This window comes from Leptosomus discolor, chromosome 25 (assembly GCF_034619465.1).
Source record: "Leptosomus discolor isolate bLepDis1 chromosome 25, bLepDis1.hap2, whole genome shotgun sequence".
NCBI classification, from domain to species: Eukaryota; Metazoa; Chordata; class Aves; order Leptosomiformes; family Leptosomidae; genus Leptosomus; species Leptosomus discolor.
This window is the reverse complement of record NC_141415.1, coordinates 4,727,660-4,746,467: the sequence shown is the minus strand read 5'-3', so window position 1 is coordinate 4,746,467 and position 18,808 is coordinate 4,727,660. Positions and strand designations below refer to the sequence as shown.

The 18,808-nt window shown below is 43.7% G+C and overlaps 1 protein-coding gene across 6 annotated transcripts in view; it reads right to left on the bottom strand.

The window, feature by feature from the left end:
- Positions 1–18,808, bottom strand: part of TANC2 (tetratricopeptide repeat, ankyrin repeat and coiled-coil containing 2) — a 206,862-nt gene that overhangs the window by 96,993 nt on the left and 91,061 nt on the right. For all 6 annotated transcript variants that reach the window (XM_086477854.1, XM_086477858.1, XM_086477859.1 and 3 more), the window contains 2 exons: positions 7,907–8,055; positions 1,081–1,267 (listed from right to left, as the gene is read on the bottom strand). In XM_086477854.1, coding sequence (XP_086333980.1) covers positions 1,081–1,267; positions 7,907–8,055 — 336 coding nt within the window. The remainder of the gene's footprint in view (positions 1–1,080; positions 1,268–7,906; positions 8,056–18,808) is intronic.

Here is an 18,808-nt window from a genome sequence, read left to right as displayed (position 1 = left end):
ATCTTTTTAGCCGGAGAAATACTGAACATAAAACATGTGGCAAGGACAACCAAGCGAGGACCATCCTGCCTGATGTTACACAGACATTATTTTTCTCCCATTGTGCCTTTACAGTTATGGAACAGAAATTAATCTGTGTGTGTCATTTTCTCAAGATCCTTTACACTTGCAACCTACAGATCGCTCAAATGAAAAACCCGCTACAGCAGCTACAGAAATTCCCCGAAATTTGTGTTAATTTAATCCATCTCCTGCCCAAGGCTGAGCTCAAGAGGAGCAGTCACTTCGGAGGCACAGTCACTGGTAAGATGGCAGCAACAGTCATGGGCCACAGAAGGAAATCAGTCTTTTACACTTATAATAATATAATCCAACAGTATTGGAACCATGAACGTGATGCCATCATCGTTCTCCTTCCTCTGACACCAAAGAACAGTGGCTATGGACTAAATGGCATAAGGGAAGGAAAATGCTGAAAAAAATATGCCTCTAAGACAACCTGAGGTAGAAGGAGGGGATGGCAGCCCTAAGTAACAGCCATTGCCTGGCACTGAGACCATCCCGTCTTCCTTATTCTATCAAAACGCTGGCTTCTCTCTAAATTAGCATCTCCACATTCATCAGTGGGCACGGACAGCAGCTGGAGGAGAGGAGACAGAACAGAAGAAAGACTTGGTAGAAAAAACCCGACAACCTCACTAGAATTAAAGGATGCAAAAACGCGTTGGGAAGAAAGATTGCAAGAAGCAAAAAGGTGAAGATGGGATGCAAAAAGAGAAGAAGACAGACAGAATTCTTGCTCTTTCACCATTTCAAAAAGCTCCAAAACTCCGCACCAGTTAACTTACTTATCAACCTCACCCATCCCAACATTCACCAACTCTACATAGTTCTACCTGTGACGAATGGATGACGGAGGGGCACAATTCACCTTGGTCACTGCAGTACTAACGTGAATAATGCAGAACCACCCCACTAATGAGCAAATGCATGGATATTGCCTAAATTAAGTCTTGTTAAACCAACACAACCGACGACTGCCTGGCTTAGCCGTAGAGCGAGAAGGGCGACAGCACCCACCTATGATGCCGCTGTCTCTGCTCTCCAGCGTGGAGGTAGGGCTGGTGACGGCGCCGTAGGTGCAGTCCTTGGCGGTGACGCTGGTGCTGACGGGCGGGAGCGTGGAGCAGGGGCTGCTGGCGGGCGGCGAGGCAGTGCTGCTGGTCAGCGTGGAGCAGGGGCTGATGCGCTGCGTCACGGCCGAGCTCTGAAAAACGGGAACCAGGAACACATCACTCACCACAGCCTGCCACTGCGGGGAAAAAAAGTCTTTCTATAGCTCACGCCTGAGGACTTGCTTTGTACGGCCAAGTTGAAAAAGTGCTTTAGTGTTCACCATGAGACTGTCGCTGCGCCACCCCACATCTGTGGAGGACGCAGACACACTGGGCTGCTTTTCCAATTCACGCCTTAGAGATTTCAGCTTCCACGTTCAATAGGAAAGACAGAAAGCAAATAAAGCGGTATTTTCCAAAAGCCTGATGCCATACTTTATCAGGAATTCTGATCATTGTGTTAGTATTGGACTGAAAGGTTTTTTTTTTTAAAAAAAAGCACAAATAAGTAAAAATTATGATACAGTGAGGTCAATTCTGTGCCTCTGTGTGGAGTGAAGATCTCCTGGGTGGGAAGCATAAAGCATGATCTCACGTCTTCTTGCAGCAGGAAACATCACATACAGGAAATCCTACCAAGACCTCTGGGCCATTTCCGTCTGCTCAGAAACCTCTGTGGGGCTGCAATTTCTATTTTGCTTTGTAAATGTTTCCTCCATTCAAGAAAAACAACAGTGGTTTCACACCCTTGCAAAGAGGAAGCTCAAAATCCCTTATCTAGATACGAGACAGCCCTTCCCTGCCCAGGCATGCTTTCCTCACCAGATAAATCTTAAAAAAAAAAAAAACAAAACAAAACAAAAAAAACCCCAACAAAAAAAAACATAAAGGGGGAAAAAGTTGTTCTCCAAAAGCAGAACAAAACAAAAAATTGCATCAGCACCAAGGAGATGGTGTTTTAAAAGTTATTTTGGAAAGACCCTGTAAGATACTGTGTGCAAGAAACCTGGAAGAGTTTATACATCTGACGCTGTGCACGGAGATTATTTTACTAAGAAAACAAAATAATTCTTGAATTCGATTTGAGACAAGCTGCGATACAAGACAGAGCCCTTGTTTTAACCACAGGCTACTGGACACACAAGCTTCCCTGGCAAAAGGTCCTCTCTCTGGAGATACATCCTAGAGCATCTACAGGCAACAAAAACTGCAGCACAGAGTCACCGGAGGATGGGGAGTGCAGGAGACGGCTCATCGACCACCACGCTGGGAAGATGCTCTTGTTTACCCAACACAGCAACTTCACCACCCTTACACTGCACTTCAGAGCAATCATCCGGAGAAAACTCTAAAAAGGGCAACTTCAACACTTCCCTTCCACAAAACAAACCCCTGTGCCCCAGACCAAGGGTCCTGTTCATGGCGTGGGCATCAGAGGAGCAGGCACCCTCGTGGTGGGTCAGGCCAGCAGTCCATCTGCCCTCCAGGAGGTCAGGATGCATCAAGTAAGCATTAAAAAAAAAAAAGGGCTTTTGAGCATGGGATCTTCCCTTAAATTTATGTTTTGGCCTCCGCAGAGGGGAGGGGACCCCATCTGCTCCGTGCTCGGGGGACCCTACAGAACACCGCCATCTCCCTCTTGCACTGCTCATGTTTTCTGCAGGTAGCCTCTGTGGACAGTATTTTACTTCTTGTTGTAAAACGATACTGGTCCCAAGGAAGGGACAGCAGAGGTTAATTCCCCATTTGGAATCTGCTTAAATGATATTTCTTTCGTTCTGTGTGAATACTTCCCTAATAATTGTATGGATTTGTATTCCCTTCTCCATGTCATCTGAACCCAAGGTGACCACAGAGAGCATCATGCTTGCAAACTGCAGAACAGGTTTGACATCTGATTTTTTTTTTTTTCCTTCCTCACTATTTCATACCTGAAGCTGAAAAAATGCCTGGGATGGCCTCTTGTAAGTAGAACACGTGAAAGATTTACTGGTTTTTAAATTAGAAGGCAGATCCCATGTGTAGCTACTGGGAAATGATCTAATTTGTCCAAGGTATCCCAATGGGGCTTGTAAAAATCCTTTCTCAGAGGGTAACCACCCCGGCGTCTGAGGCGAAGTGGAGCATCCCTGCTAGCGGTGGGGCAGGGCAGCGCCGAGGCAGCCATCCCCCTCCACCGCCCCACGCCTTTGCTTTCACGCCAACGTGACTGCATCGACCTTAACTTAATTACAGAACATCCCAAACGCGGATTAGCACATCGGCAAACCAGGGACGGAGTGCTAATGTGACAGCTCCACGGGCATGAGCTGTATATTAAACAGAGAGATTGCACCACAGTAGAAAGTGAACTGTGCGAGCACTTCCATGACAATTTCTGATCTCCCTCTGGTACCCATACAAAATATCCCACCGGTGAGAGCGACGGCTGCCACCACATCGTCATCTTCTGAAGCGCTCAGGAGAAGCAAACCATCACTTTCCTCGCCCCATCCAATCTGCGGTGCCGCTAGTGGATCACGGTTATTGTTATTTTTTCATTCTTTTACGTCCTAAGTACTTACAAATGCACCTCTTTTTTCCCCAGTAGCCTTCTAGGAGCTGCAGGCAAGCTGACTGCTCTATAAATTCCGGCTCCCTGTATATCCCGGTTTCACACATTTGTTACATCACCTGTCAGGCGCCTTCTCTCTCAACGAAGCTTTTTCATCTTCCCATAACGCAATCTTTTCAGATGGCTAAATACCACATGGATTTTTGTAAATCTGTTTTTCATTTTGCATAATTATTTCTAACTTACTAATTCCAGTGGCCAAACTAAAAACTACTTCTGTGTCAGTATTCAGTGAAAACATTCCATTATTTTTCCCCTTAAAATTATGGTTTTCTTAACATAACCAAACACTGGGCTCATTGCTGCTACGTATGAAGCAGATGTTTTCACTGAGCTACCCACTACAATGGGACCATCCCTTCTGATTTCTCACAGCTGATTAGACTCCATTGACACATCTGAGCTATAAATTAGCTTTTTCCGATATGCATTATCTTTAACTCACTGACAGCACAATATCCTGCATAAAGTGTAAGATGATATTATTTTTGAGGTTCAAAGGCGGCCAACAGCATCCTGGGCTGCATCAGGAGGAGCGATGCCGGCAGGTGAAGGAGGTGACGCTTCTCCCCTGCTCAGCTCCGGGGGGACCACGCCTGGAACGCGGCACCCAGGTCTGGGCTCCCCAGTACACAAGGCAGATGGGGACAGTGGAGTGAGTCCAGCAAAGGACCACAAAGATGACTGAAGGACTGGAGCATCTGACAGGAGATATGGAGATATTCAGAACCCAGCCAGAGACAGTCCTGAGCAACCTGTTCTGAGCCGACCCTGCTTCGAGTGGGTGGCTCCAGAGGCGCCTTCCAACCTCATCCTGCAGCATCGAAAAATTTAATCACCTCACATGTGGGATCTTTCAGAATGTGAAGCATTATTACTACTATAAATCCTTTATGGTGAGGTTTTTCTGCCCTTGTTTCAACTGTTGTTTTAAACAAATCCCTGCTGAAACTTATCTCAGTACTAACATCCGCTAACCGTAAACCACAGAAAAATTACACTTTAAAGCAAATTAAAATTCCGTGTAAGAATGGCACACTCATCTTCCCTTCAGCTGATAACACCATTGTCTCATGAAATGCCAGAAGTGATATCCTTATAACTACTTTTATTTGTAGTGTTATCAATGCAGCTCCTTAGGAACAAGCTACTTGCAATGGGAAATTACTAAACAATGCGATATATCACTTGGCATTGATTGACATGTTTTATTTTTCTATTGATACAGAAAAACGTTCCTCTGTGCAAGTTTTAAATATAAATTTCCATTGACAGAACATTCTGCATTATTATTGCTGCTGTTTCATCTGTCACATTTTCACTAAGCTTTGAAAAATTAAACTGTTCTGTCATAGTCTCATTGTCCTTTGTGCTTCTCTGGCAGCCAGTAAAGTTCAAAAATAGTTTCCCGAAAAGTAGGAGAAAAAGGATTTATTCTTCAGCATTTGTGATGTCTCATTAAGGAAAGCATGATTAAGAGAGAGACAGCACATAAAACACGCAATTTCACAGCAATCTGGATTAGAGAATCTATCCTTTGACATATTCAAAATAGGGCAATTGAATGAAAATGCAACGTGCCAATTTACAGATTGGGGCCGTTTTAGTGAAAACACCTCTACTCCTTATCTTCACTTTAGCTCAAGCATTGGCGAGATCGCAAATAATTATTTTCTCGCTTGAGAAGGCAAAGCATGGTTAGAATAACAAGCAGCAGCCGAGTCCCAGCTTCTGATACAAAGAACGTTTTCTTTGCCCAGGCCATGTAAATCAAAGCACTAAAACCTACAAAATTGTTCTCATTTTTAAATTCAAGTGCAAACTAGTAGTCAAAGTCTCAACCCGATTTTAATTAATCAATGATTAATGGAAGAATTAATTTTTGCAAATCCCATAAATGTCTCGCTGCGTGATTTTCAACACTACTTTAAGTACAGTAGCTGAAAAAATTCAATTTGGGCAGGAGAGCCGGAGAGGTTTTCAGAAGATTTGCTGCAATTCAGAAGCAGCTTTAGCTGGGACAGGATTTGTGCCCGGCTCCTGTGCCGAGACAGCCAGTGGTAGATGGCGAAAGTCAGAGGAAAGCCACCAAGACTGCTGGATGGCTGGAGCTGGTGAGGTAGGAGGAGCAGCTGCTGGGGAGGGCTCATTCAGCCTGGAGAAGAGACAGCTGAACTGCATCTAGGGACAGCTGCAGCCTCCCACTGCCTGCAGGGGTGACAGGGAAGACACAACCACGCTCTTCTCGGCAGTGCAAAGGGAAAGGACAAGACACCACAGTCACGGGCTGTATCAAGGAAATTTTCTATTAGGTAGAAGTAAGAAAGTCCTTCACAACAGCAGTCGCCAAGCCCTGGAACGGGCTGTGCAGAGAGCCTGTTGGTTGTCCATCAGTGGAGATCTTCAAACCTCGCCTGGACAAGCCCTGAACAACATGGTCCAACTTTGAGGCTAGCTCTGCTTTCAGCAGGAGGCTGGACGAGACAACCTCCAGAGGTCACTTCCAACCTCGACTATTCTGGATTCTAGGCAAGTGCTGACAGCAGGAGATGCTCACAAAGAAAGAAAAAAAATTAACTCAGTAATTGAGGAGCCAGCCGCTCTTTATCTTCACCAGCACACGAACAGCATTACAAAGGTCCTGTAAAACTTTCTCATGCAAAAATTAGCACACAGCCCAAGATATCCATCTATTTTAGAAGACAACTCTCTGCTGTTTCTCTTTAGATTTTTCTTTTATTTATTCTCCAAAGACATCTTTTGCTTTAGAGAAAAGATGGGATTTTAATTTTTCTCAAAAGGCAACAACAAAAGGAAGCATTTATAGTAGAAAGCTTTGCTTGGCTTTGAAGTATTCAGTTCAAATAGGTGCCTGTTAAAAGTACATTTTCCAGCACAATGTATAGTAAAGTACATTTCAAATCCACCACAACTTGCACAAAAAAAATGAATGAAAGCATCAAAACCTTAATGAATGTGTTGAAGGCAAAAGCTTAACAAAAACACATTTCTTGGCTCTCAAGCCTACTTTAGCCCATGCAGAAGATCAAAAACCTTTTGGTTCAGCTTACAGTGCGGGACTGACAGACGGCAGGATGCTGCCCTCCACCCTGCTTTGTGCTAGGAGCAGTCCTGGCCTTGGATGACCAACTTGTCTCTGAGTTTCCTTCCTGGCACCAGGCTGGGCAAGAGATTCACATGTGCCACCAGGGCCATGGTGGGCATTCAGCTTGAATGTTCAGAACCATCATCTTTCTTGGCTGCCACTTTTCATCGACTCTTTTTATAAGGAGCTCAGGACCTTAAGTCAGGTCCTCTGAATAATGCCTATGTTAAATATCTCAGCGACTTCTGCAGAGTCATGCAATGACTGTTAAAAGGAGAGAGAATTAGAACTGGGCTTCTCAGTTTCATGCTTTTCTGCTACACACTGGAATACCCATCCGTCAACTGAAAAAAAAAAAAAAAAAAAAAAAGGAAAGAACTGTCTCCTAGTTTCATTCTTATCATTCTTATCTCACCATCACTGCTGGGAGTGGGTACATTGTGCAGGATTGAGGAGAATGAGGAAGAAACTCAGGCAGTTTCCACAAAACCTACACTGTAGCCCTGAGCTTTTTGCTATTTTGCTTTTCAACCAGCCACAGGGGATGTTACAAACTCCATCACAATAAAGATTTATGATTTGCTTTCTGTATCTGTTTTCAAGCATGAAATCACCTTGTTCGGCAAACAAGAGCAAAAACTGTGACTATCTGTAAGATCAGGCTATTACTGCTTACCTCTCTTTCCTGGAGAAACTGTGAGCCTTTATGTAACATTCTTAAAGTGCTCTTGAAATATTGCATATAAGATGCCACCGAAGTACAGATTATTTTGGTCACTATAATCTGATTAGAAATGCTACCCACTCCTACAACATTTGCAGAAACAGAAAAACAACAGAAGCTGTTTCACACGGTAGCAGCTGATCCCTGAAACATGTACTGCTGCACTGTAATGATGATTCACCGTATAACGAGGAGATACAACCTTTTACCTCATAACAATTATTTCACCATTATGAGACACTCAGCTCCCGTATAATTAGAAAATAACCACCCTCTCACGTGCTGCATTTGGATCACAACCCGTGCAGTTACTGCTGTACAAGCAGGAAGGATTGGAGGCGGCGTACCTGGTTCTCGTCCTGCACCTCCATGCTGTACTGGGGCCCTGGCTGTACCTCCGTGACTTTCTCTCCGAGGAGGAAGCCCAGGCGAGTCATGAGTGTATTTGCTGCCTCATCTACGGATGGAGGGGGTCCCAGCTCCTGCTCAGTATCACCTAAGCAGGAAGAAAAACAGATTCAGACAGGAATTGTTTACCTTGGCTACTGATCAATGTTTTTACTCCAAAACACTGCTAACTTTTCACGCTGCAATGTCAGCGTCCCAGTTTTCAGGTTATACACGTTATTCCAGTCTGTTTTAACGTTATCTGCTGGTCATTAATTCCAGGTTATGCATTGCTCCAGCTGTTAACTCATGTTCCTTCTAGTGTTAGCCGTTACTTCTCCTCTCATGGCTCGATATATTCTCAGTACCCCCCACGGAAGCACACACAGCCACCTTGCTTTCCCCATACCAGCAGTACCAGAGCCACCAGAGAACGAGATTTCCTGGACCAACAACGGAGAAGGGAGAGCCTTCCCTCTCCTCTCTCACAGAGAAACTACTCCAAGTTACTCGCAGAGAAACCAAGGCTGCACGTGCCGTTCTGAAAGCTCTCCACGAGATGCAGAGCAGCCAAGCTGCGCTACCAAGTGGTGAAGGGCAAAGAACAGGTCGGAGAACCCGTGTGCATCTTCCACTGTCACCTGCTGTTTCCAACACGCCCCCAGTTACGCAGAAGGCACTGCTCCCCAGACACCAAAACTTCTCGTGCAGTCACAGTGTGGGCCATGATACAAAGCAAAGTCCACCCGCCAATTCCCCATCGAGTCTATAAAATAGGTCAAAACCAACATTCCAGATATTTTTTCCTATTTTTCTTCTGCCATCTGTAGGTAGAGCAGCATAGATAAGCTTCCAGCTAGCAACGCACACGGGAAAAAGGCCAGGCATGTATATTGGCATTTCTCTGTCTTTTTCATTTTCTAACAAAAATTTGTGGAGGTTTTTGGCTTGTAGTATCACAAAGGTAAGTTGGGTTCTGAAAGGCAAGTTCTTCCCTGCTCACACCAGCAGCAGCACTAAAGCCTGAAGGTCAAGTTCTTTCCACGTTACACTGAAGCAATACTGTGTTTTGTGCAGTTGTAGGAGACTAATTAGGATATGCAATTAGTCTACAGTTAATTATTCATCTGATAATGTACAATCTGGATAAAAGCCCATCTCCATTTCCCAGCTCTGTCCTGCTTGGGGGTGCTCTAGCACTCAGCCTGAAGCTACAGTCAAAAGATGTTCCTTTAAGTATTGCTTTTTGATAACTGTAACTGGAAACCACAAATCACAGAATCTCGGGTATCTATGAAACCTCAGAAAATTTAAGCCACCTGCTTCCAGAAATTCCCATTTAGACTCATAACGTACATCTCACAGAAGCTTAGAGCCATTTTTCGACGTCTCACCTGCACTACTGCAAATTAAAAACCCTGAAGCACCTCCTATGCAACTGCTTCTGCATTCATAAGCACCGTCAACTTTGGGAGATGAGCATCTGGAGCGGTCCTTACATGGTGACTTCACTGTTATGAAAATGGATTATATAGTATGATAATAGAAGCTGTCTTTAAGTTATTGAATCCCTATTGTACTGCTTTAAACAACGCTGACGTGAATAGGATAGATTTAAGAGAGACAAATTTAGGTGGATGGCCCAATTTTCTGAACTGCTGACCACCCACATTCAATCTGTGGGCATTCACTATCTCTGGGAGTCAAATCCAGAACAGATACATTTACGTAAAATGAAAATTATAGAGACTTTCCAAGGTGATTTTTTTCTTTCAAGAAGTAGACTTTTAGAATTTATCCTAGATACGGGTATCTAGGATATGGCTCCGTTCATAACTATTAGAAGTTCATTATGCATTCCTCATTCTGTCTTCAGAACACATGGCATCAGTAACATTCAAACCGTGCTGATTTCCCAGCTTGGCAGAAAGGAAAAGCTGCATCTCTCTCTGCAGGACCACCCAGGGGAGGATTTAGGGAGGGTGCCCAGGTTACGGTGGGGCAGGCTGCAGGGCGCTGGGTAGAGCTGGTTTCCTTCGGCTCAGCGTTCGGAACCGCTCCTAAACCAAAGAGAACAACTTGCTCCTTGGAGGCTGGGTTTAACCTTGTCCTTAAACCTTCCTTCTTCTATACGGCCTCTAACACAGCTCCAAGGGGCACAAAGCTGGCTTTCACCTGTTAACTAAAAAAAATTATAAGCTTACCCCAGGTCACTGCCTAAGAACATAAAGGATATAGAGGATAATTGTCTGCTTTTCCTAATTCACCTGCAAGATGCTGCTCGTGGCACAAGGTATCAACAGCTGCAACTGAAGCAGCTGAGCTCTGAGAGCATCACGTTTAGTGTAGAACTATCAATTACTTTATTATAACGTGGCCTTCAAAGTACAGATAACTTTGAACTTAAGCAAAGCACCATTGTGCTGGATTATTCCCTCTTTTGGTTTTAGGTCTTTAAAAATAAGTGCAGTCATTTAATTGAGTGTCAAAGAAGAGACATAACAGCTCCGAGATGCCTGTGAATGGGTATTATGGAAAGAAGCTGTAATTTGCCTTTCAAGGTTGACAGTAAGACCTAATACTCTCTTTCTAAGTTCAGCGAAAGGGCATAACTGGGGGTTTTTTCTCCCTTGCCACGTGTGCTATCCGGTTGACGCTGCAGCCAAATTTTACACACACACTTCAGCACACTCGGTTTCCTGACTCTCACGGGCGAAATTTGAGCGCCCAGTTGATAACAGAACTGGCCTCAGATATTTTTAGGTATTCTGCCACTACTGCGGTAACGAACCACAGCAGCTCAGACACACGTACGCCACTCAACTCCACGAAACAACCTTTAGTACATCAATAAACACTAACAAACCGCCCAGCTATGCAGACCCCAAGTCGATCAGCTCATGTGTTTCTGCATAAACGTTCAGTAATATTAAAAGCTGTATCAAAATGCTCAGTGCCAGGAATCTTAAACAAGAATAAAAAAATACTTAACTCCCTGACTCACTGCGTGTGCATGAGTATTTCAAGGAGTTCTAGAGACCGTGTAACTTTACGTCCCTTGACGTTCAGCAGAAAGCTTGGGTTTTCACACGTACACACAAACAACAGGAGGGAAAGGGTCTTCGCGAGCTGGCGTGCTGCTGGGCTGGTAGGCAAACCGTACCCACCCACCACCCACCCAGGGGTCCTGTTAGAGCCCCAGTGGCCAGAAGACCACCTGACTTGTACTTCCACACCAGCCGACACCTTTAGTTACCCGGTTCAGTCATTCAGGTCTTGTTTGGATTTGAGTGAGAGGTTTTTCATGAGAAGCCCCATTGCAGTGAAACGGCCAGGGAAGGAACACCAGACCCAGCGGGGCACGAGCCAGCCCGTCTGGCACCCGCCAGGAACCTGCCTGGCATGGAGGGGACAGCCCAACAGAGCACAGACTCACCTCTTCTATGCCCAGCTTTAGCAGAGATAAATTACTTCTAATTACATCACCTTTGCTCACACTGGTGCATTTACTGATCCCCACAGGTTGCCCAGAGCAGCTGTGGCTGCCCCCTCCCTGGCAGTGCTCAAGGCTGGATGGGGCTTTGAGCAACCTGGTCTAGGGGAAGGTGTCCCTGCCCATGGCAGGGGGTTGGAGCTAGATGGTCTTTAAGGTCCCTTCCAACCCAAACCAGGCTGTGATTCTTTGATTTTTTAAACCCAAGGATACCTAATCAACTCAAAGCTCAAAAAAATGCAGCCTCTTAACAGATAGTGTGCTCTGAATTTGGGAAAGAAACTGATGACCTCAAACCATTCTATGATTCTATGACAGGATAAATGCCTTTTCTGAATCTTACTAAAATTTATTTCCAAAGAATTTAATACAGAAACTTTTCCCCATTTGGAATTTGTGGCTTAATAGGTGCTCCAAACCTGGAGTCAGCATTTCAGGTACTGAAGGCAGAGTCAAAACCAAAAGAGATTTACTAGATGTTTTCTACTAGTCCAAGGACTTTCATCACAGATATAGCCCACAGAGTACAAACACATTGCAGTGAATTGCTTATTTCTAATAACATAAATAAAAATCCATAAACAGCTCTAAGACAGATTAGTCTCAAAAGCTGGAAGGAGAGGTAATTTATCCAAGCAGTACAGGGATTTTTATTTTTTATTTTCTTGGTAAGAAAAACGTAAGCAACCAACCTTACTTTGCACTGCAAAATCAAATTAACTCGAAAATGAGACATTCAGATTCTTTTGTCATGAGCTATACATAAATTAAATGTATCTTCTAAAAGTGAAAGGAAAAGTATAAAATTCTAAAGACTACATGAAACAAGCAATTGAATTTTAGGCAGAGTCACCAAAAACCTACACTAAGGACACTTCTTTCTTTCAATCCTTAATCTTCAGAAGAGACAGGTAACTGCAGCATTATATGACAGAAATAAATAAAAGCTCCTACAGAGATGTGAAGCAGGTTGTCCTTTTAGATTAAAATACTACACGTGTCGGGGCTATCTGGCATTTTTATCTATAGCAGCAAGAGAAAGCTGGAAACAGTAAATCAGAGCCCTCAGTCTTAACACTGCTGCATGCACAGAGCGATCCAGAAGCAAAAATCAGCAGGGCAAGAGCTTCCCATTGCCCAGCACGGAGCCACAGGGAAGAAAGGAAATCCCAAACCAGCACCAGCCCCTCAGACTTCTGTGCCAGTAGCCAGCGTTCCCCCATGAGAAGTCCAGTCTACACGGCAATGTAAAAAAAATTCAAAAATACAACATAAATGTCACTTAATTCCTCCGAAACCAGAAGACAAAGTAAAAGGAACAAGAAAACAAGCCTATGTGATTTCTCCATCCCTAGTCCTTGAGGAGCATTGTGTGATTTTTTACTTATTTGTTTTGCTTCTGGATCGAATTATACCGCAAGAGATGCCACGAGAGGATCGGATGGACAGGGAGACAAGCAGAAGTTAATTAGATCAGGGGTCTGGAAAGCTGGGAGGTCATTTCGCTAAGGAGGGCTTGTGTTGCCAGAGGCAGGGTGGTCTGCGGGACAGCAAAGCCTGTTGAGGCAGGGACCAAAGTGCTGGGTGAGGAGATCGATCGATCGATCGATCAATCGACCAGGAGGAGAGTGGGGAGCGGGGACTCATCAGCAGCTGAGTAATAAGGTCACCAGGGCTCCGTGGCGGGTGAAGCAGAGGATGCAGAACCCAGAGCATCTCTCTGCCACAAACCTGCCCAAGAGCTTTTCACCCATTTGGCAGCAGCAGAACAGTTTTCAAATATTACAAATAATTACCAATAATAAATCATTAAATCCAACGCTCAATTATTTAGAAGCTTCAAAAAGAGTGTAGATACCCAAGGCACACACATACAGCTTTTGTCGTCTTTTATTTTTTTTATATATAATTTAGCTTCCAGAGTGGCACCAGATCTCAGCAGCGCACACCTCCACGGTTTCCAGCTACTTCTGCCATCCTTTTAAGTTAATGACAATTTTTTTTTTTTTTTACTGAACTGCAAAAATGCAAATTAGAAACATTATAACCTGAGCTTGTCAAGCCATTTAATACCTCTAATGCCTCCTCCCTTCAAAAAATTAAACCCACTTTAAATACGTCAGAAGACCTCTGCAATTCACCCTGGAATTTACCTGATTTAAGCCCTTTAGGAGCAATTTTATGGATCCTGGCAGCTCTGTCAGATGTCTTACATGCAGACATCCTTAGCATTTTTGAAGGGGTCAACTCTAACACCTCTGCTTAACGTCATATGCAGCAGGATGGAGCTCGTAAGTGCTCCTAAATGTTCATAGCATTTCCTTGAAAATCAAATATATCATTTTATAAGCAGTTATTAGGTTTGCTCTTTTCAAGAGAGCATTCAAAACGTACAATGTTTTTGAACATTATCATTTTAAAATATTGTTTCTGTTCCGTCCTTTCAATTCCTATAATGAAATCTGCCACATATTTCAGCTGCAATTGCTTACAAGCAAATGAAATGTCTTCATGACTTATTTGTGACTTGTTTGATAGCTACCATCGTCTAATCTTTCAGATAAACGATGTAGGGTAGCACCCCTGGGAGACACTAACAATTCGTCTTTACTCCAGAGAATATTTTTGGATAATGGTTATACTGTTACTTCCAAAACATCTGAAATTTATTTCAGCGAGTGTCTAACAAGAACAACTGGGTAATAGTTCACTTAGAGGCACCCATCACAGAATTTGCCTGATATGAAACTGATTTATCTTAAAAATCAAAACTTCTTAAATTGGCAGAGAAAAAAAAAATAGAAAAGTTATATGCAGAGAGGAAGCACCTATGGAATGCCAGAAATAAATTATACCATTTATAATTTTGATCTTCAATTACATAACTGCAGAGGTTTATCTAACGACTTCCCTCTCTCCATGTGACCTGAATCTGTCCCATTATTATGTACATCTGCTTTAAATTATTCTGAGCTATATTTGGAAAACGCCCTTGACCATTTCTGCATATCCCCCTAATCTCAGAATTAATGGAAGATTTTTTCATTAGTCTTGTTTACATCAAGGAGAGGTTTTAAAAAATTTAACCAATACGGGACAAAGGCCACCCCACACCCATGGCTTTAAATGTCTGGTTTCATCCCGCTGCTCTTCAGTCACTCAGTAGTTCTTTGAGAGCAATGGAAAACGGTCCCACCAACTTCAATCACACCACAGACAAGTGGCAAAGTAAATATATTCTCCTTATATATTGATACCAGAGCCCTCCAACCAGCCAAAAAACTAACAGTGAACCATGAAGGTGCTCAGATTGCGGCTCTGACTCAGCCTGCGCCCTGCCCCAGCCCTGCTTGCTTTAGTGGCTGATGCTGCTCTACCCAAAAATTTCTATAAGAAACTGCAAAAATTCCGATCATTAATTCCACTAAGTCAGTCTCTTGCATGAGTTCCGTAGATATTTCCTCTAAGAAGAAATTCAAACAAAAGAAATTGTGCTCCGCACCGCAGATGAATACTGCTTCCTCACCAGTGCTTCCCACTGCCTCTGCTGATGTCCTTTAATGTTCCTTCAAGTAGATTGTCAGAAAGGCAGTTATTTTTAATCAGAAACCATACCGAGCCAGAGATAAGCAGTAAATGTAATTTCTATGCTATCATAAAATCTAATTCGATGCGTTTCACGTTCTAGATTTTTAAAGAAACCCTCTGCATGCACATTTGGGGATGAATTTTCCTGGATTTCAGCTCCCATTTAAGTACCAAAGAAAAGGGAATGGGGGAAATGAGAGGACATTCAGTGCACTGATCACTGAACATATTTATGAACATAGAAAAAGGCCACAATTATCATAAACATGAGCCTGGCTATGCAGAATGTCTCCTAAAAGTGAGATTACATTAGATCCCCGAAAAGGTTCCTGAGCTCTTTAACATATAAAGGACAACACGACCGAGGCAGTAAGTTCCTCACTGATGGAAAGCAGAGATGCAATTATTTCTTCCTTTGCAGGTTTGGCATTTTATCTCTAAAACATCACCTGATCATAAACATGGATCTGTGCTCTCGGCTCTGAACATGCAACCTCTCAGCAAACACTGACTGATCAAAGGCCCTGACTCTTCAATAAAGTTGCCTGGTATTTATTTTTTAGCTCTTTGATCAGAGTTTTTATTCCAGACAGATTTGAGGATGGCTTCTCACACTCTTATTTGATGCAGAGGGGGGTTTTTAATACGATTCAGAATAAAGAAAGAACAAATACTGCCTTCAAATATTGTTTGCTAAAATCAGAGCAAAATACTTAAACAGTATTTTGCACATTTATTTTCCTGTATTAGGCATGTCACACAGCACCCCACAAACCATTTTTTTCATTTCAGCGATTGTTTATCGAAACCTCTCGCATTCCCTTCTCTTACCATTTCGCACATCACAAACCTGATAAATCTCACAACCGTTACGCATCACAACTGGTTCGAGAACCAGGAAGAAAACAAAAAGCAGTAGCTGGCTTAGCTCTGCTCTCGGGCAACTTTAGCACCAAGTTTTACTTTCATGATGGAGTACAAATAACCACACGGTGCAAACACAGTCGACTGGACAGCGGCACGACTTCAACAGAAGCTCGGAAAAATTCTCACCCCCTCAACCGTTCGGGATGATGCCGGGTTGGCGCCGCGTGCAGCCCTGCGCAGGGGGGTCCAGCCGAGCCTCTGCAGGAGCGTCCCCGTGGGCAGCTGCTCCGCCAGGGCCAAGCCAGCCCTGCTCCACTAACGGTGGTAAAAATACAGTTGCAGGAAACTTCAGGATTGTACACATGTATGTATGCAGTATTTCTGCCATTGTATCAAATCGCTTTAGGTTTTCATCTGCAAAGGCCACACTCATTTCCATCCCCAGCAGCTGCAACAGTGGCAGAGGCTACTGAGAATCCTTTTATTGTACCCCCAAGGCAGCATCCAGCCACAATTTCAGCATTTCAGCTTATTGGGGAGAAAAATATGTGCAAGGAGATTTTTACAAATATCTTTTCTTCTCCTAAGATAGCTTTGCCAGGTCACAACGCAACAAGCATATAATGAGATGTAACTTTAGAAGGAAAATTATGACACTTCACTGCAGCCTTTAACCACTGTGAAATGGGAGGTCGCGGGTCTGTAACAGAGCAAGAAGAGACCACGACAGCATAAAAGCGTTGTCTTTACTAGATCTGGTATAGTAGCATGTGCCCAGAATAAATTTAATTAAAAGCAAATCAGACTAAGTGATGACCTTCGATTGCTCTGACAGCAATCTCCAAAATCTCCTGCCTTTACATACCTAAACATGATTTCAAAAGTACTGTTGGGATATAAAAACTACTACACAGACGCAATAAGCTACTGTTACCACTTGTGAGAATACCAAGCATAAAACCATTATTGGTTGATTATTATTTTCTATGTTATAAACTAATTCATATACATAAAATAAACCCACAAAGCTGCAACATGGTATGTTCACCCCAGCAGAAGTGAAAGGACTGGGCGTGCTGTTAATGTGGTGCAACTGCAAACTGAAATATTCTCGGGTAATGCGGTAGTAGGCTAAGATGCAGCAACCCCATCACTTCCAGTACTGGCACGGACTTTTGTAAAACTGTTCTAGGTGATTCTAGTAGCAACCACAAATGTAGCGGTGAATTGTCTAAGATTTTCGGTGCTATTTTCAAACAGAACCAATGTCTATGCCTGTTGCCAACTAGCACCCCTTCAGTGATTAGAGAGGGAAAACCTACCGTCCACTTGGATGAGATCCATTTAAAACTTGTTATTTCTCTAAAGCGTCAACCACATCAATGAAAATCTTAGATGGCTCAAAAATAAAATCAACATCACTGTCCTCACCGGGCGTTTGAGTTACACAGTGTACGATCCGCAATTTCACCCATATAATTTGGGTTGAAATACAACACTGAAGTTCCCGAAGAAGGCACAGGCGACAGCCGTGCAGGTAACCACACACCGTCACATCTCCTCTTGCCAGGCAAGGAAGACAGACGCCAAGAAGAGACGGGAATAGAGCAGGGAGCCCAGGAACACCATGGTGCCAGACATGCTTCCCCAGGCAAGCTCCATCGGCAGCCAGGAGCGGAGAGCGGCACGAGACCTGCTCCAGATGCCGACACGCTGGGTGGGACAACGCTTCCCTGGAGAGAAAGGGGCTCCCCACAGGAACACATACAGAGGAGTCAGGGGGCACTCGATGCAGAGAAAACAGAAGGCAACAAGAAGCGGAGTCTGAGAGGAAGGCTGCTACCGTCGCAGACCAAATACAACAATTTCGGACCCTGCAGTAAGTTACAGACCTCTGGAGGAATTTGAAGAGATGGTGGGATAATCAATGCTTCACAGCAGGGCTGTACTTTCAAACTGGCAGCTGGCCAAAATTTTCATGTCTTGATTCAAAGCATTCGTTTTCCAAGTGATTAGGAGTCAAATAATTAGTGACATAATGTCAAAAATTCTCTTAATAAAGTGGACAATGTACTGTGGTGCAGGAGGTTATGAGCAAATTGATCTCCTTTCTTCAGCGTACAAGTGGAGCTGTGCTGCCCTAGAGAGAGGAACAGACAGTATGGGGGGAATACCAACCATCAAAACAAATTACAGCAAGGGGAACAATATTCATGCTGGAGAAGAATAAAGACGTACTTGTTCTGCAGTCCTGAGGAGGGTTAGGAAGTCAAGGCAACTGGTAAGAGAGCAAAAGTAATGGTGTGGCTTTCAGGGCACCGCATACTTTCACTTACGAGAAGCTCACCATAGCATCACTGAAGTTCAAGTACTTTTTGCATAGGACAGAAAAAAAAAAAGCATCCGTTGGCCTCACGTACGTGTGAAGACGTGGGAACCAGGCTCGTAAAAGAATTGAGCGGTTTTCTACAAATGCACCCACCTCTTCTTCTATCCTTAGAGCTGGCAAAATGAACATTGAGGGGTTTGCCTCCATAAAGATTTGAAACAAAATAATAGCATCCCAAAACATTGTAGGAAAAAGAAGTAGAATTATTGACCGCTCCCTCTAGGCTGTAAAGTATTTCGGAATAAATATCTGAGCCAGAAGGAAAAAGGGAAAACTAATCGGCACAACCATGACAAAGAACTCCAGCAACCACCATTTCCTTCCTTTTTGCCTCGCTTAGCATCCCACTTCTCCACTTATGACAGGCATAAACGTAAGGCGAAGGCTAACTTCAAATTAAACTCAGCCTAAAGAATTCAATAGCTCCAGGAGTTAAGATGGAAGATTAGGTTTGTGTAAAGACATCGACAGCACTGGAAGCGGGAGCCCAAAGACAACTAGGACAGCACTGTCACAGACAGGTCA